At 41.8% G+C, this 15,499-nt stretch overlaps 1 protein-coding gene across 2 annotated transcripts in view; it reads right to left on the minus strand.

The window, feature by feature from the left end:
* Positions 1–150: 150 nt before the first annotated feature.
* ANKDD1A (ankyrin repeat and death domain containing 1A) overlaps positions 151–15,499 on the minus strand; it is a 42,633-nt gene continuing 27,284 nt past the window's right edge. For both annotated transcript variants that reach the window (XM_072982180.2, XM_078380900.1), the window contains exons 10-15: positions 14,884–14,982; positions 12,449–12,547; positions 9,140–9,235; positions 5,600–5,801; positions 4,580–4,711; positions 151–2,388 (exon numbers count right to left, since the gene is read on the minus strand). In XM_072982180.2, the coding sequence (XP_072838281.2) occupies positions 2,327–2,388; positions 4,580–4,711; positions 5,600–5,801; positions 9,140–9,235; positions 12,449–12,547; positions 14,884–14,982 (690 nt within the window). In that variant the 3' untranslated portion in view covers positions 151–2,326. The remainder of the gene's footprint in view (positions 2,389–4,579; positions 4,712–5,599; positions 5,802–9,139; positions 9,236–12,448; positions 12,548–14,883; positions 14,983–15,499) is intronic.

The following is a 15,499-nucleotide window of genomic DNA, read 5'->3' on the forward strand; positions in this document are numbered from 1 at the left end:
TCACTAACTGTCTGCATGGTGAATGTCTTCGTTTTGTATTCGTGCATAGGTTCTTAAAACATCCCCAAGAATACATTCCATTTTGGTACTTAGTGGCTGCTTCTGGAATGGATGGGAAAATCCTTATTTTATTAAAAACAAAGAAGCTGCTTAACAGAAAAATCATTTATTTGCAAGTCAAATACTTAAACACCATTTTAAAAAATACAAAACTTCATGACAAATTTTAAGAAAATCATTAGATACAAACAGGTCCCTATCCTCTGTAGCATTGGCTTAGGTGAAGTCCGCATGCCGCCCGCTGAAGTCAAGACCACTGGTCTGTAAAGGAGGCTTGAGCAACTTTGGCTGAAACAGAGACCAGGTTTGTGTCCCCCTCCCAACTGTGAGCTGTTGCTGAACTACCGAAAGTTAGCAGAAAATTGTGATGCTGAATTTCAGAGGCAAACCCAGGGCCCTTGGGAATAAATAGAAAATGATTGTTTTAATTTGTAGTGAAATTTGGTGGCAAACTGAAAAATCATCTTCAAAGTTGTTTTTTTTCCCCCTTGCTTTCAAATGTATTTTGTTCATCAGAACATTTTGGTTTTCAGGGAGAGGCACACATTGTCCACCGGTAGAGCATCCTCTTAACAGCTAATCTTGACACACTTCCTTGTACTGAACCTGTAACTGCTTGTATCTTAAGTAGGGGAGATACTGGTTGTTCAGCTTGTCCCCATGTGCATAGCAAAGATGTAGAAAAGAGGTCGGCGTGGGTTAACTGTTGTATTGGCTTGGTTGTAAAACAGTTTTGCCTCACCTTAACATGCAATCCTAAATCAAATCTCTCTCCCACTTTAATCATCATGGGCTAGATCCTTCTGGGAACATGGATTTGGGTTATATCTCTGAAGAAATGTTGGAACTGTTGATTAGAATCGAGATAGTTGCTCCCAGCTTTTACTGTCTGTCTTCAGAAACACTGATACCCCTCAAGAGTCAGAAAAAAGGTACACCGACAACTTACATTTTGTTTTAACTTATAGGGTGACTGTAAAAATATCACCTCTTCATCCACTAAAAATCTAGGTAAAAGTAAACTTTCACGGACAGTTAAGAACTTTGGACCCAAAGAAACCAAAGTTCAGCACAAATAAGATTTAGTTAATGGCAGAGCTTGGAAATCATTTGCTAACAATTAATTTGTTACTGTCATTGGTTGATGTTTTTAATCAATAAATTTATAATCCATTATGTAAATCTTCAAAATGGTGAACGACACTATTTCTGGTTGTGCTAACTCGTTACGGCAACTAAGCAATATTTTGAAATTTAAATGAACTAACATTTAAAATTTCTTTACATTTTAAGATCAACAAAAAGAACATCATAGTGATTTCATGTTAATGCATTGGTGCATAATGTTTCCAAGGTCTAGTCCATAGGAGTTAAAAGTTTAACATTAGCTGCTCTATGCCCTGGTCTTCTCTGCATGAGAGAGAAGGGGGGAATCAAGTAAGTGGAAGGCAGAAGAGGGTGGAGAGGAATGCATTGTCATACGATACTTTAAAAAACTAAATTATACCTACATGAAAAGGATGTAAACATGTCACACTGAAAATAAACATGGCTCACTAGCACCTCATCAACAATAACTGTCTTTTATAAAAGCAGATCTGCATGGTGACACATGGGATACAATAATTCCTTCGTGAGAACTAGTTGACTTTTTGCAGCTGTAGCTGCTGTACTGAGACATTTAGAAATAATAGCCATCAAAGAATTAGAAGGAGTCTTCTATTTCACAGTGACATGATTCCAGTTTTAAAACATGGTATAAAGCTGGCGTATGCACTCTACCTTCATTTATTCAAGACTGTGTTCTGTTGATGTCAGGAGACTTGCTTGACCTCTGACTTCCTTAAGGCTTAGTCTCAGACCTTGCAAATAAAGACCTAAATCCAGTTGTTAGTTTCATTGAGAGTAGATCCACTGAATCCGCAGGAGCTATGTAAATGTTGACTCAGTATTCAGCAGCTGATTCAACGGAGCTTCTGTAATGGCACTAGCACATGATATAGGCCAAAATCCATACTCTTAGTCTTCACATCTGAGGGTAGAGTAATCATGTTCTGTAAATATGCATTGCTGTGGCTAGATTCTGCTGATGTACAACTTGTGTTTACTTGATCTCAAGTGGAAAATGTTGCCATCTGTTATGGCAAGAAGCCCTTGGAGACAGGTTATGCAAACCTTTTGGCCAATTGTTTTAAAAATCTCTCCGTTCCCTTGATGCAACTCCTGAAGTAGGAGCATTGTGGGACTTCTTGTGCCTTCTCAAGAATCACATTGCAGTGCATTTCCGTGGAGAAGTAGAGTCTGCATTTGCTTGCTTCCGGATACTTTCTGTTTGAAAACAATTAGACTAACATTAAATATTACATAAAACTTATTACATAAAAAATTTACATGACCAACATCCTACAGTAAGCTCATAGAATCGTGAAGATGGAAGGGCCTACAAGGCCATTGAGTCCAACCCCCTGCTCAGTGCAGGACTACAAAACAAAGGTTATCTGCCAAGTGGTTGAAAAACCCACAACAACCATAATTGAAGTTTATTAATGATATTTATCAGAAGAGCATCTGTTCACATACAGCTGTCAAGGGGATGTATTTGACCCAATTAGCATCCTTTTGTGACTGAGCAGTCCCAATGATGTGGAATACCACTAGACCAAGAAGAGTAGAAACCAGTGGTTTAAAATTGCTTTCTTAGATAAAGTTAAGGCCCAGCATCTTATTGGTAATCCCAACCAAGAGTAAACCTATTGAATCAGTTGCTGAATACAGTACTTAACACAAATGCCACTGTCAATGAGCTGGAAACCATGCCCTATGAGGAAAGATTGAAAGAACTCAGCATCTTTAGTCTGATGAAAAGAAGACTGAGGGGAGATATGAAAGCACTCTTCAAATACTTGAAAGGCTGTCATACAGAGGAGGGGCAGGATCTGTTCTTGATCATCCCAGAGTGCAGGACATGCAACAATGGACTCGAAGCCAGATTTTGGTTGAATATCAGGAAAAACTTCCTAACTGTTAGAGCGGTACGACAATGGAACCAATGACCTCAAAAGGTGGTGAGTGCTCCAACACTGGAGGCATTCAAGAGAAATTTGGCTCCTTGGCTGTGTTCTGAAGGTTGTTCTTCCTAACGTTTCACCAGTCCTGTGGCTGGCATCTTCAGAGGACAAGAGTCAGAACAGAGCATAGACAGAGTTCTGACTCCTGTCCTCTGAAGATGTTGGCCAAAGAAACTGGCAAAACATTAGGAAGAACAACCTTCAGAACACGGCCAAAGAGTCCGAAAACCCCACAACAACCATCAAATCCCAGCCGTGGAAGCCTTTGAGAAAACTTCAGTTATGCTCTTCCTTTCTCTCGGTTCAGGAGCCAAATGCATCTATATCAAAAGGGTAGGAGGCCAGTCTCATGCGTGGGCTGTGAGCTTGGGAACCTTAATTTTCCAAGTGTCCATGCTTGCTGGGTTGTTGCTGGGAGCTGTGGTCTGGAAAAGTAACTTTATTAAGCTCTAGGTGTGGCCAGCATTGTGCTTGACTTCCCTGTTCCCTACATGCAGATGGCATGAGTGAAGAACAAGGATGGACAGCCTCATTTCATTTCGTTGCACTCACTTGTGAGCACAATGACAAATAAATTTCTTATGTCTTATGTCTTATGTCTTATTTAAGCACCACCAGTACCCGTTATTCACTATTACCCTACTTCTGCTAAAAGTATACAATAATTGCAATACAAGCACATCTGAAATTAAGGGGATTTAAAATAAATTGCAATACAGTGTGTGTGTGAGAGAGAAACAAATGCAACAGCAACAACCAAGAAATCTAGAAGGACTAAACCAAAACAACTAGGAGTAATCAAAGCTCAGCAGAAAAACCTAGGTCTTCCTTTGGCAGCTAAGAGCCATCAACAGGAATTTCTCATTGAACAGAGTTGGAAAGACATTACCATCATGGAAGAGAAGGCCCTGTCTTCATTCACCTCTGGCCACAGCTCAGATAGAGAAATAACCTAAATAAAGGCCTTTAAGTGGAGTCAAATGAGCAGCCAGGCTCATCTGGGTGGCTATAGTCATTTATATATTTTGGGTTCGATAAAACTGAGGGTTAAAAACAGAATTTTGAATTACACGTAGAAAAACAATGAAAGCCACCATATGAATCATTGGTGAAGAGACACAGTCAACTGTCTCTCTATTACATTTTGGACCCGATTTAAATTTCCACACATTTATCAAAAATAGTTCCAGGTAGAGCATATTAAGAGCAGGCTAATATAATCTGAGAACTGCAGAGCAGGAAGTAACCCATGCCAAGCCCATGCCAGGGAAGCACAGGGAGGAAATGAACTTCCAACTTCTGAACTATCCCGCAGTTGTAATATGCGGAAAGCTTGAATTTACTGAATTTATCAGCATGATAAACTTCCTTTGGACTGACGCCACGGAACAGAATTAAGCCAGTACAGGGCCAGAGAATTTTACAAATTTTACCCAAAGGGAAGGTCTTACCTGCCAGGTCTCTGCGCCCAATGCCCACCAAGCCTTCATACAAGCCTTTGATTGGGTTTTCCCCTGCCATGATCACACCATGAAGCCAAATTAGCAACATCCGGTGCCCATGCTCCCTGTAGCTTTTGGTACCTGGAATGATGAATAAGCCACGTTAAGCACCATAGAAAGCCAACCCCAAGCACTATTGAGAACGATGTGGACTCTTTACATCAGCCAAGCAGGACTACAGCTGACAATAACATCTACTTACACACTCACCAGGTAACATTTTTAATTGGCTGTAACTGGACTTGAACTGGCTCCTACCTCGTCAGTAAACCAAAATTGATCCCAGTATTCTGATGGAGATGGCTATGCCGAGTCGTGGTGCTTTCCACAAAGGAAACTTGCTAAATTCAATCTCTACTATTGCTAGACAAAACTATTCTCTGTATCTGGAGAAGTGCTGTTAGTCATCATCAGATGGCAGTAAACTAGACAGGCCAATGGTTTGATTTACTGTGTAGCTGGGAGGAAAACATGATCATCACAGGGGAGAAGTTGTGCGAATGCCAGCTCTTTATAGTCCATTACTTCCACAGCCTAATGGGGGTTGGTTGATAAAGAGTGTGCTCCCTGCTCCATGCACCCCCCCAGCATCCATGGAACCCCCTATCACTTCTATTCCCTCCTCCATTCTAAAAAAAATAATTTTACATTAAAAACGTTGGGTCCAGAAAGTTCCGTTGCACAATTTTGGACCTTCTCAACAACTCAAAAATGGGATTTTACATGACTTGATGGAACCTCATTCTTATTATTTAATTATCCACTAGAGGGCATAAGACAATTTGACTTATTTTTAAAATTGTACTGTATTTTGGTATTCACAGCCTCGAAGCTGCCCACTCCTGACACAAACCACCTAGATGAACTACTGTAGGTAGAGTAGTTTGGTCCACAGCCTGAGTGTACTGGCATGAACACTGATTGAGCAGCAAGAAATAAACGAAAAGGTGCTCAGTCTGCAGATCTTACCTGCCCACTGGTGTTCAATTGCTCTTATGTGTGCGTCAGTGAACTTCCAGAAGTGTGCTAGCTTCTTCCACTCACTGGGTTTGAGGTATTTCGTAGCAAGCCGCCACAGGACTGAGCGAATGTGCTGCGTCTCTAGACGGTGGTCCTGCTTAAAAGTTAAGTGCTTGGTTACCCAGGAGTCGGAGTCACTGTTTAGATTGTCCTGTGGAAAAAACACACCAAAAACTGTTTCATCACTAATCTGAGAGTTTTTCTATTTTTATTTCAGTGAACACTTCCACTGTCTGAACCTCGCTCTCCTACTCTCCTGCTCTGGAGCAAGATTCAAGCTTCCTGTAGCAGATATTTTCGTGAGACGACACCCTGCAGCTAAGGATGGAAAAGAATTTCATTGGGGGTAGGAAGCTTAGCAAAAAAATTCTGGTTTTTGCACCTCCTGAGACTTTCTGTGGGAAGAAACGCATCTCACCCTGAGAATTTTCCCATTGGCGAGATATGAGGAATGTGCGTACAATAATTATTGCAGACAAAACTGTGCACACTTTTTAAAGTGAGGACAGCTAATATGTGTGTGTGTAGGCATCCTTCAGTCTCGAGTGACTATGGTATCGTGCTCTGTATGGAAGACTTGGAACAGCATCTGATGTGGCTGAGAAGGCCAATTCAAGAGTGACCATCCCTTCCACACAGAAGACAAATACAATCTGCCCCCTGTCCAGCTCCCTGATTTTGCAGGTTTCGGGACTGCCTCTTGGCCTCAGCCTGCTGGACAAAGGTCTCTTCAAATTGGGAGAAGCTGTGATGCACTGCCTGCCTCCAGGCTGAACTCTTAGAGGTCAAGGTTTCCCATCTGTTGAGGTCCATTCCTAAGGCCTTCAGATCCTGCTTGCAGATGTCTTTGTATCGCAGCTGTGGTCTCCCTCTGGGACTCTTTCCCTGCACTCAAGCTCGATACAGGAGATCTTTTGGAATCCAATTGTTAGCCATTCTCATGATATGCCCAAGCCAAATAGACGTATATATAGTTAATATTATATAGTTGCAAAAATTACCCCCAAAACAACACACCCACAGTTAATACGTATACCACTGCAAAAAACACACACACAAACAAGCATGTTTCAGTTCAAGGCTGGCAATCTACATCCAGCCATCAAGCAAAGTCATGCAGATGGAAACCCAGAGTCTGCCCCATCTAAGTGAAGCTGTAGCCATTGGGACCCCAGGGCAAGGCAGCACTTTTCCTGTGGGGGACCCAATTTGTGGGTATATAACCCAGACAACCGAAACCCAGTCTTCGTCAATCTTGGAAGGGTTGAGGAGAAGAGTTGAGAGAAGCTCCTCTGCAATTTTGGTATCTCTAGGTGCCGGACGGGTGACCTCTAGCCTGACAAATGGATGAACTGAAAATCTAAAAATTCATCAATTTGCATTTATTGGGCATCTGACAAATGCAAATTGATGAATCTGCAGTTTTTGTCAAATTTTGCAATTTGTTTTTTAAGGTAAAAAGGTAAAGGTTCCCCTTGACAATTTTTGTCCAGTCGTGTCCAACCCTAGGGGGCGGCGCTCATCCCGCTCTTCAAGCCATAGAGCCAGCGTTTGTCCGAAGACAATCTTTCCGTGGTCACATGGCCAGTGTGATTTAGACACGGAACGCTGTTTACCTTCCCACCGAGATGGTCCCTATTTATCTACTCGCATTTGCATGCTTTCGAACCGCTAGGTTGGCAGGAGCTGGGACAAGCAACAGGCGCTCACTCCGTCGCGTGGATTCGATCTTACAACTGCTTGGTCTTCTGACCCTGCAGCACAGGCTTCTGCGGTTTAGCCCACAGCGCCACCATGTTTTTTAATTCGTGCCAATCTCTATTCAAAACTGTCTGGAAAAATATGCTCTGCCATCTAGTGACTGATGATGATACTGCAGACTTCAAACATGCACATTTAAATAAATTGATATATTTTTTTATAAGTATGCATACCAAGATGGAGGGGACCTATGTTTTATGACTTTTATGTACAAACACACATCCTTTTTTTTTTACTCTACATGGGCTTCAGCCACTATAGTTACAGCGGATAAAAACTTATCTTCCTCAGATAAATAAAGGAATCTGTTTCCCTTCCCTTTCTATTATAGCAATTACTAGAAGCTGCAACAGACCTGCCAACCTTTGAAAGCTTGGGCTCTCTACTTGTCCCTGGGCAGAAAATATACAATGTCAAGTATGAACAACAAGATTATGGTTCTCTAGACATCACCTTGCCAACAAAGGTCTGCATAGTCAAAGCTATGGTTTTTCCAGTAGCTATGTATGGAAGTGAAAGCTGGACCATAAAGAAAGCTGACCACCGAAGAATTGATGCTTTTGAATTGTGGTGCTGGAGGAGACTCTTGAGAGTCCCCTGGACTGCAAGGAGAACAAACCTATCAATTCTAAAGGAAATCAACCCTGAGTGCTCACTGAAAGGACAAATACTGAAGCTGAGGCTCCAATACTTTGGCCACCTCATGAGAAGAGAAGACTCCCTGGAAAAGACCCTGATGTTGGGAAAGAGTGAGGGCAAGAAGAAAAGGGGACAACAGAGGATGAGATGGTTGGACAGTGTCACTGAAGCTACCAACATGAATTTATCCAACTCCGGGAGGCCGTGGAAGACAGGAGGGCCTGGCGTGCTCTGGTCCATGGGGTCATGAAGAGTCGGACATGACTTAATGACTAAACAACAACTCCTCCCTCCCCTTCAGCAGGATTAACTTTTGGTGGACTTCATCTGATCCTGAAAAGTATTTCCTTTGTTTTCTTAGAGATCCAGATGCCTGAGAGAAGCTGGTGAATCTGAGGTGCTTTCTTTCTGCTGGATTTTTTTTTTTTTTTGCTTACAAAAATATGTCTATGCTTACGTTTTAAAAAGCAGGGAAATACCCCCAAAAGGGAAAAGTTTTAAATGAAAATATTACTGCTGAAGCTATTTCTTTAAAATAAGTAAATGTTGACCACAGATCAACTGCTTTTCTCATTCAAAGCATGAAGCTTCGTAAAGCTTAGCTTCTATCTCAAGTAAACACTACAGTGTAATCCCACCAGCAATGCCACTCCTGATATCATAGTTTACTAGTAATGAAATGAATCATAGGCTTTGATAGAGTCAACATCTATAGACAACAAATGAGCAGCGCACTCCTGTCTATATTTACCTAATCTTTATTAATCTAGTACCAGCTGACCTGTAATTGAGTGAAGTAAGTCTCATTGTATTTAACAGGCTAGTTCTAAGTAAGCAAGGTAGCAATTTTCTTATTGTATCTTTAGGGACTGCTGTGTTTATCTGGGGTGGAACTTAAGGCACCATAAAAAAAAGGATCATTAAGATACAAGGAGAATGTAGGGGCTGGTCTGTGGTTTGAATTTCCTTCGTTTGGGAGTTAAAACACTAATCATAACTTTTTGTTTTAAATGAAGGGATTTCTTCCCTTTTTGATCATATCTGTAATTTTTCCAGTCACTTCAGAGAGGAGATAAGATGCCTATTTACCTTTTCCCATTTGTAAAACCGATCAGCTTTGATAATCATATCAGCCAGGTTGATGTGATTCCCACGGGCAGCGATATCAAGGGATGTTTTTCCTTGCTGCAGTCAAAAGAAAAAGCCAGGGAAGGGAGGCATTACAATAATTGTACAAGCAAAGGTTAAAAGAAAAACCCATTTATTGTTTTCTTAAGTTAATGTACAGCAATTATTCAAATTCTTCCTTGTTTTGCATTTGCACACCCTATTTACCATTGACAATTGATGTATTACTATTCCTCAGTAGCTCCGTAATCTTGTCTGGCAATTCAAAATATCATTTATTTTAAGGTGGCATTATGAGAAAAAAGTCTTGCTGGAATCAGCCTGCATTAAACTGCTTGAGGGAAGAAGATGAGAAAATGTATTTTACACCAAAAGGAGGATTAGGGAGGCTTTATACATTCACAGAAGCTAAAAATTTACTGCTTTAAGAGGAAGAAAAGCCTTCCAACATAGTAAAATTCCATATAATTTAGGACTCATGTACATGTATATGCTCATCAGCCAATGAATGAAAAGTCAAACTTGATCTTCCCTTGGTATCACCTCTCTTGGCAAAGGTCCATTTTCACTTAAATTACTGCAGTATTCTCTCTAGTCCGTTGAAGAAATGGGAAAGAACCTTTTTCTTATTTTATTTTAATTTATTTATTTTGCTGGTCATTTTGTGTCAGGGATTCTGTGACTGAAATCCAGCAGTAAGTCACAACAAGAGGAGGCTCCTTGAATCACTGGAACTTATGGAGAAGCTGACATACCAGGTCCCCACTGATATAGCAGGCCCGCTCTTGCTGTGGTTTCCTACTGGATTTCAGCCTCTTGAGTTGTAATCCAAAACAGCAGCTTTTTCCACTGCTGTTTGATTGTCCCACCTTCATCCATGTACGGCTATGCACCCATCCGTTACTCAGACTCTCTTCTTTTGATTGACTGATTAGGTTCCTTGATCATACAACATTTACATCAACAAGGGCACAAACCCAGGAAACTACATGATTTGTAACTAATTACAGTGGTGCCTCGCTTTATGATTGCCTCGCATTACGACGAATCCACTTTATGAAGATCTTTTTGCGATCGCAATTGTGATTGCAAAACGATGGTCTAAATGGGGGAATTTCGCTTTGCGATGATCGGTTCCCTGCTTCGGGAATCGATTCTTTGCAAAACGATGTTTTTAGAACAGCTGATCGGTGGTTTCAAAATGGCTACCGGGTAATTAAAATGGCTCCCTGCTGTGTTTAGGGATGGATTCCTCGCTATACTGGCAGCGAAAATGGCTGCCATATGGAGGATCTTCGCTGGACGGTGAGTTTTTACCCCACTGGAACGCATTGAACGGGTTTCAATGCGTTTCAATGGGGTTTTTTTATTTCGCTTTACGATGTTTTCGCGTAACGGCGATTTTCCTGGAATGGATTATCGTCGTTAAGTGAGGCACCACTGTATAATAAAGTACCAAAACTATTCTGAGTGCTGCCGCCCCCTCCAGATATAGGGGGGTGGCAATCCTCCTCCTCCTCCTCCTCCTCCTCCTCTCCCCCCCCTCTCTCTCCTCTCTCTCTCTCTCTCTCCATGCATTCTAGACTAGATGCTTGAGGCAACACCGTCTCTATTGGGAGGGAATCAGGGGGTTGAATTCCACAATTTCTCCCCCAAGCTCAGCCTCCAAGGGACCAAGTTTCAGTTAATGGTCCCCTTGCTGCTTCAATCATTCCCAGACCTCCCGTTGCCTACACAGGGGCCAGGTGGAACAAGAATCACAAAGCCCCCAAGAGTCCTCAAAAATTGCCTTGCCCCTTTGCTCCCTTCAAGGACAGCTTGTTGCCATTCCTAGCCCTGAGATGAGGCTGGCCCCTCCTGCAGATGCTGCATGGCGGCCCATGTTCAAACCCAAGTAATTCTAGTCAATTTTGAAGGCCAGTGTGGTTTTCTTCTGGGAGAAGGCATCTTGGATTTGCCCTCAGGCAGCCAAATGCCTCGGGTTGGTCTTGCGTCTCAAAAAGCCCCCTGCTTTAGTCTGCTGCCTCGAGACGTGGGGCAGAAGGCTTTCTCCCGCACTAGGGTTCAAGAAACCAGCATGGCCAATGACTAGGAAAGGCTGGATGTTCTTGGATACCTTTGGAGGGCATAAGGTTGGGGAAGAGTGTGACTTGTGAGTAACAGAGGGACATGCCAATCTGCAAGCGCACGTGAATGCTTTAGGATCCAACCCATGTGCATGCTCCCTTGATAACCTTCTTCTCTTTCTAGCCCAAAGAGGCAGGGGTGGGGATTCGTGTCACAAGACTCTCTGTCAAGTCAGATGTAAATTTCACGGGTGACCCAACTCAAGAGTCAATTCAGAGTTGTTGTTTCCTCTCAATGACTTGGACTTGACTTACAACTTGGAACCCACCCACTTACCCAATCCCCTTTTTCTCCCCCTGCGGAAACAAACTTGTTTTTAATAGGGACTTGGACTTGGGACCAAAGCCTCAGACCCAAAGACTTTCTTTCTTTCTTTCTTTCTTTCTTTCTTTCTTTCTTTCTTTCTTTCTTTCTTTCTTTCTTTATTTATTTATTTATTTATTTATTTATTTATTAAGGCTTGCCTTGCTAAGAGGTTCTTGAAATGGTATACCAAAACTTCTCACAGTCAGATCTCATACTAAAGAGCAACAGTGGGAGGAGAGGGCCTGGTTATTACAGGGAAATTGCCTTGAAATTCCTGCCCTTTGTCTCTCTCTTTTGGACAGATTTATGGAGGAAAAGTCCATCGCAGGTTAAAAGCCATGATGGGGATGTATATAATCCCCAGGGTAAGAAGGAAGGACCTCCAAATACTAGATGCAGAGGAGAGGTATCAGGAGACAGGTCTCTAGCCACCGATCAGCTGTTTAAAAATCGTTGTCTAGTGAAAAATCCGTTCCTGAAGCAGGGAACCGATCATCGTCAAGCGAAATTTCCCTATCTAAACATCGTTTTGCGATCGCAAAAGCGATCACAAAAACTTCATCGTCAAGCAGTTTCATCGTTTAATGAGGTAATCGTTAAGCGAGGCACCACTGTAGACTGAAACAGGAAAATGAGAAGCTACCTTATACTGAGTCTGACTATTGATTCTTCTAGCCCCTTCTTCTCAGCAATGACTTTGTAAGGTTTCAGACAAGATTTTCTTCTAAAGCCACCTGGAAATCCCTGCCCTATGGCCTCCCATCCAAATACTAACCAGGTTTGGCCCTGCTTAGCTTCCCAAATCAGTCGATCGTCAGGGCAGTCAACTTTGCTTACCTTGTCTGTCAGTTTTAAGTTGACTCCAGCTATAAGGATCATCTCAGCAATGTCCTGCCTCCCGTATTCTGCAGCTATATGAAGAGGGCTCTGCTGCCTCTGAGGAAAATGGAAACAAGAAGCAAGCTGACAGCTAGAACAACCATGGATAGGAAGATTTTAAGAAGGCAGAGCCTCCCCCGCCTCCAAGTAGAACCCTAACTGTACCCAACAACTGGTAAAAAGGAAAGGGAAGGGACAAAACTTTCCACAAGCCCTACTTGTCTGCAGGGCAGTGTTGAAGACTGACTTTCGTTAACTACCCTAAATGTAATCCATATCCATATATCTATAAGATGCCACAGGGACGTGGTGGCACTGTGGGCTGAACCGCAGAAGCCTGTGCTGCAGGGTCAGAAGACTAGCAGTTGTAAGTTCGAATCCACGCGACGGAGTGAGCGCCCGTCGCTTGTCCCAGCTCCCGCCAACCTAGCGGTTCAAAAGCATGCAAATGCAAGTAGATAAATAGGGACCACCTCGGTGGGAAGGTAACAGCGTTCCGTGTCTAAGTCGCACTGGCCATGTGACCACGGAAGATTGTCTTAGGACAAACGCTGGCTCCATGGCTTGAAGAGCGGGATGAGCGCCGCCCCCTAGAGTCGGACACGACTGGACAAAAATTGTCAAGGGGAACCTTTACCTTTACCTTTACTATAAGATGCCACATTACAATCTGCCCTCACAAATAAAACAATATTATTCCAAAAGAGCCATGTTTATTCCAAGATAAAAGAAAGTTTTTTCCCACCTTTGAAAAGTAAGTTCAATTTAACTGCTTCCTAAGTATGCTGTGCACAAAGTTCTTTTTCACTCATTCTATGATTATTGTATGAACTGCTCAGATAGCTCAGTGGTTTAAGTCTGTGGAGGTTGGGAGTTTCGATTCCCCACTGGGTCTTTAGGGGAGGGGCTGATGATCCATAGGGTCCCCTTCCAGCTCTTCAGTTCTAGATTATTGTTCAAAAACACCAGGCACAATCAATCAAAATTATAAAAAACATTGACTGGCATTATATAACAGATACAGGTTTTATCCGAAAACCTAAGCATCTGTTAAATATCGGCACAGTATGGATGCTGTTCCTAATATTGCCTTTTTTTGGTAACTCTGATGGTGTGATTTCTGAGATCTGCCACTGCTTATAATACTGTGTGAAATTTCTCGATGTTCTTCTCAAAGCTCCAATGATTACGGGGGCCACTGAAGTGTGTTTCATCCTCAAGTGAGATGTTTCGAAGGCCAGGTCTCTCTGTACCACGTTAGTTTTTCCAATTCTTTGTTTTCAACTCTAGCTTGCCTTGGATGTGGAGGATGATGATGATCATCATCATTTTTGTCATCATGTAAGACAGCTTTTTAAATACTGCTATCTCCACTGCCATGTTTTGCTGCCGGTATCTTTTAACATTACCAGTTTATATTCAGCTTCTTCTTTTTTTCTTTTCTTTTCCATAGAACCTGTGGCACTTCTTTAGAGAAATATCCTAATTTTTATAATAATCTAAAGAATCTCTTTCTGACACTCCTAAACTTTATGGCAATAGCCTTGTTTACACAGTAGGCTATTGCATTTGTACAATGATATTTTATATATACAGTGGTGCCTCGCTTAACGAACGCTTCGTTTAATGACAAATTCGCTTAGCTATGACTTTTTCGGAGCGTTTTTGCACTTCGTTTAATGATGGCCCTATGAGCAATTTTCGCTTAGCGATGTTGGGACCATGCTTCGCATAACAATTAATTAAATAATTAATTAATTAATTTGATTTATATCCCGCCCATCTGATATATTATATATAATTAATTATATTATATATATATATTATTATATAATTAAATTTTTGGGTTCCCTGTTTTGCCTAACGATGGTTTAAACAGCCTCATGTTTGCTGTTTTTTAAATGTTATAAAGTTAAAGTTTACTGTTTAAAATGTTTGAAATCATAAAGTGCACTTAATAAATCCTTTGTTAACCAAATTTGACTTTGTTCTGAATCTTTTTTAATTTGTTGTTGAATTTTCCCCCCCCCCATTGAGATGCATTGAATAGGTTTCAATGCATTTCAATTGGGGAACCGTGTTTCGCTTAGCGATTTTTCCTATGGCGATTTTCGCTTAAGGACGGCAATTTGTTCCTATTGGAACAGATTATCCGGTTTTCAATGCATTTCAATGGGAAACCGCGTTTCGGTTAGCGATGTTTTCACTTAGTGACGAATTTTTTGGAACCAATTAACATTGTTAAGTGAGGCACCACTGTACTGTATATACAGTTGCTTTTCCATATGGTGTTTTTACATACAAACAAACCAACATGAAGAACTCTGCTGTATCTCTCACAACTATCTGTCAAAGGATGTTGTTGTGTCTTCAATCACGTGCCAAATTCTTACATTATCAGGGATGTCCAGGTCACATTCAGCATCAATTAGAAGTTTAACGACAGCTAGATGATTCTGTAGCACCGCAATATGCATAGCTGAAGCGTTTTGCTGTGGAAGGAAGCAATATTAATATTGTATTTGCAAAGGCTTTCACGGCCGGGATCTGATGGTTGTTGTGGGTTTTTCGGGCTCTTTGGCCGTATTCTGAAGGTTGTTCTTCCTGACATTTCGCCAGTCTCTGTGGCCGGCCTCTTCAGAGGACTGGAGTCCTCTGAAGCTTTGAAGTCATCTGTGCTCAGAGCACAGAGTTCTGACTTCTGTCTTCTGAAGAGGCCGGCCACAAAGGCTGGCAAAACGTTAGAAAGAACAACCTTCAGAACATGGCCGAAGAGCCCGAAAAACCCACAACAACAATATTAATATTAACTCGGCAGAACCATAAGGAAAGGTCTGGCTTCTATATAACATCCTGTGTGGACGCTCTTTGTCTTAACTCCGCAGGTGGCTATGTGTACCCCGCTAGCCAGACCCTCCATAAGGAGTACCCTAAAAATAATAGGCATCTGGATCAATCCATATCAACACTTGAAGGACAGGCCTTTTGTGAAGCTAATGTCTCTTAATT

The sequence above is a fragment of the Pogona vitticeps genome, chromosome 12 (genome assembly GCF_051106095.1).
Source record: "Pogona vitticeps strain Pit_001003342236 chromosome 12, PviZW2.1, whole genome shotgun sequence".
Taxonomy (NCBI): Eukaryota; Metazoa; Chordata; class Lepidosauria; order Squamata; family Agamidae; genus Pogona; species Pogona vitticeps.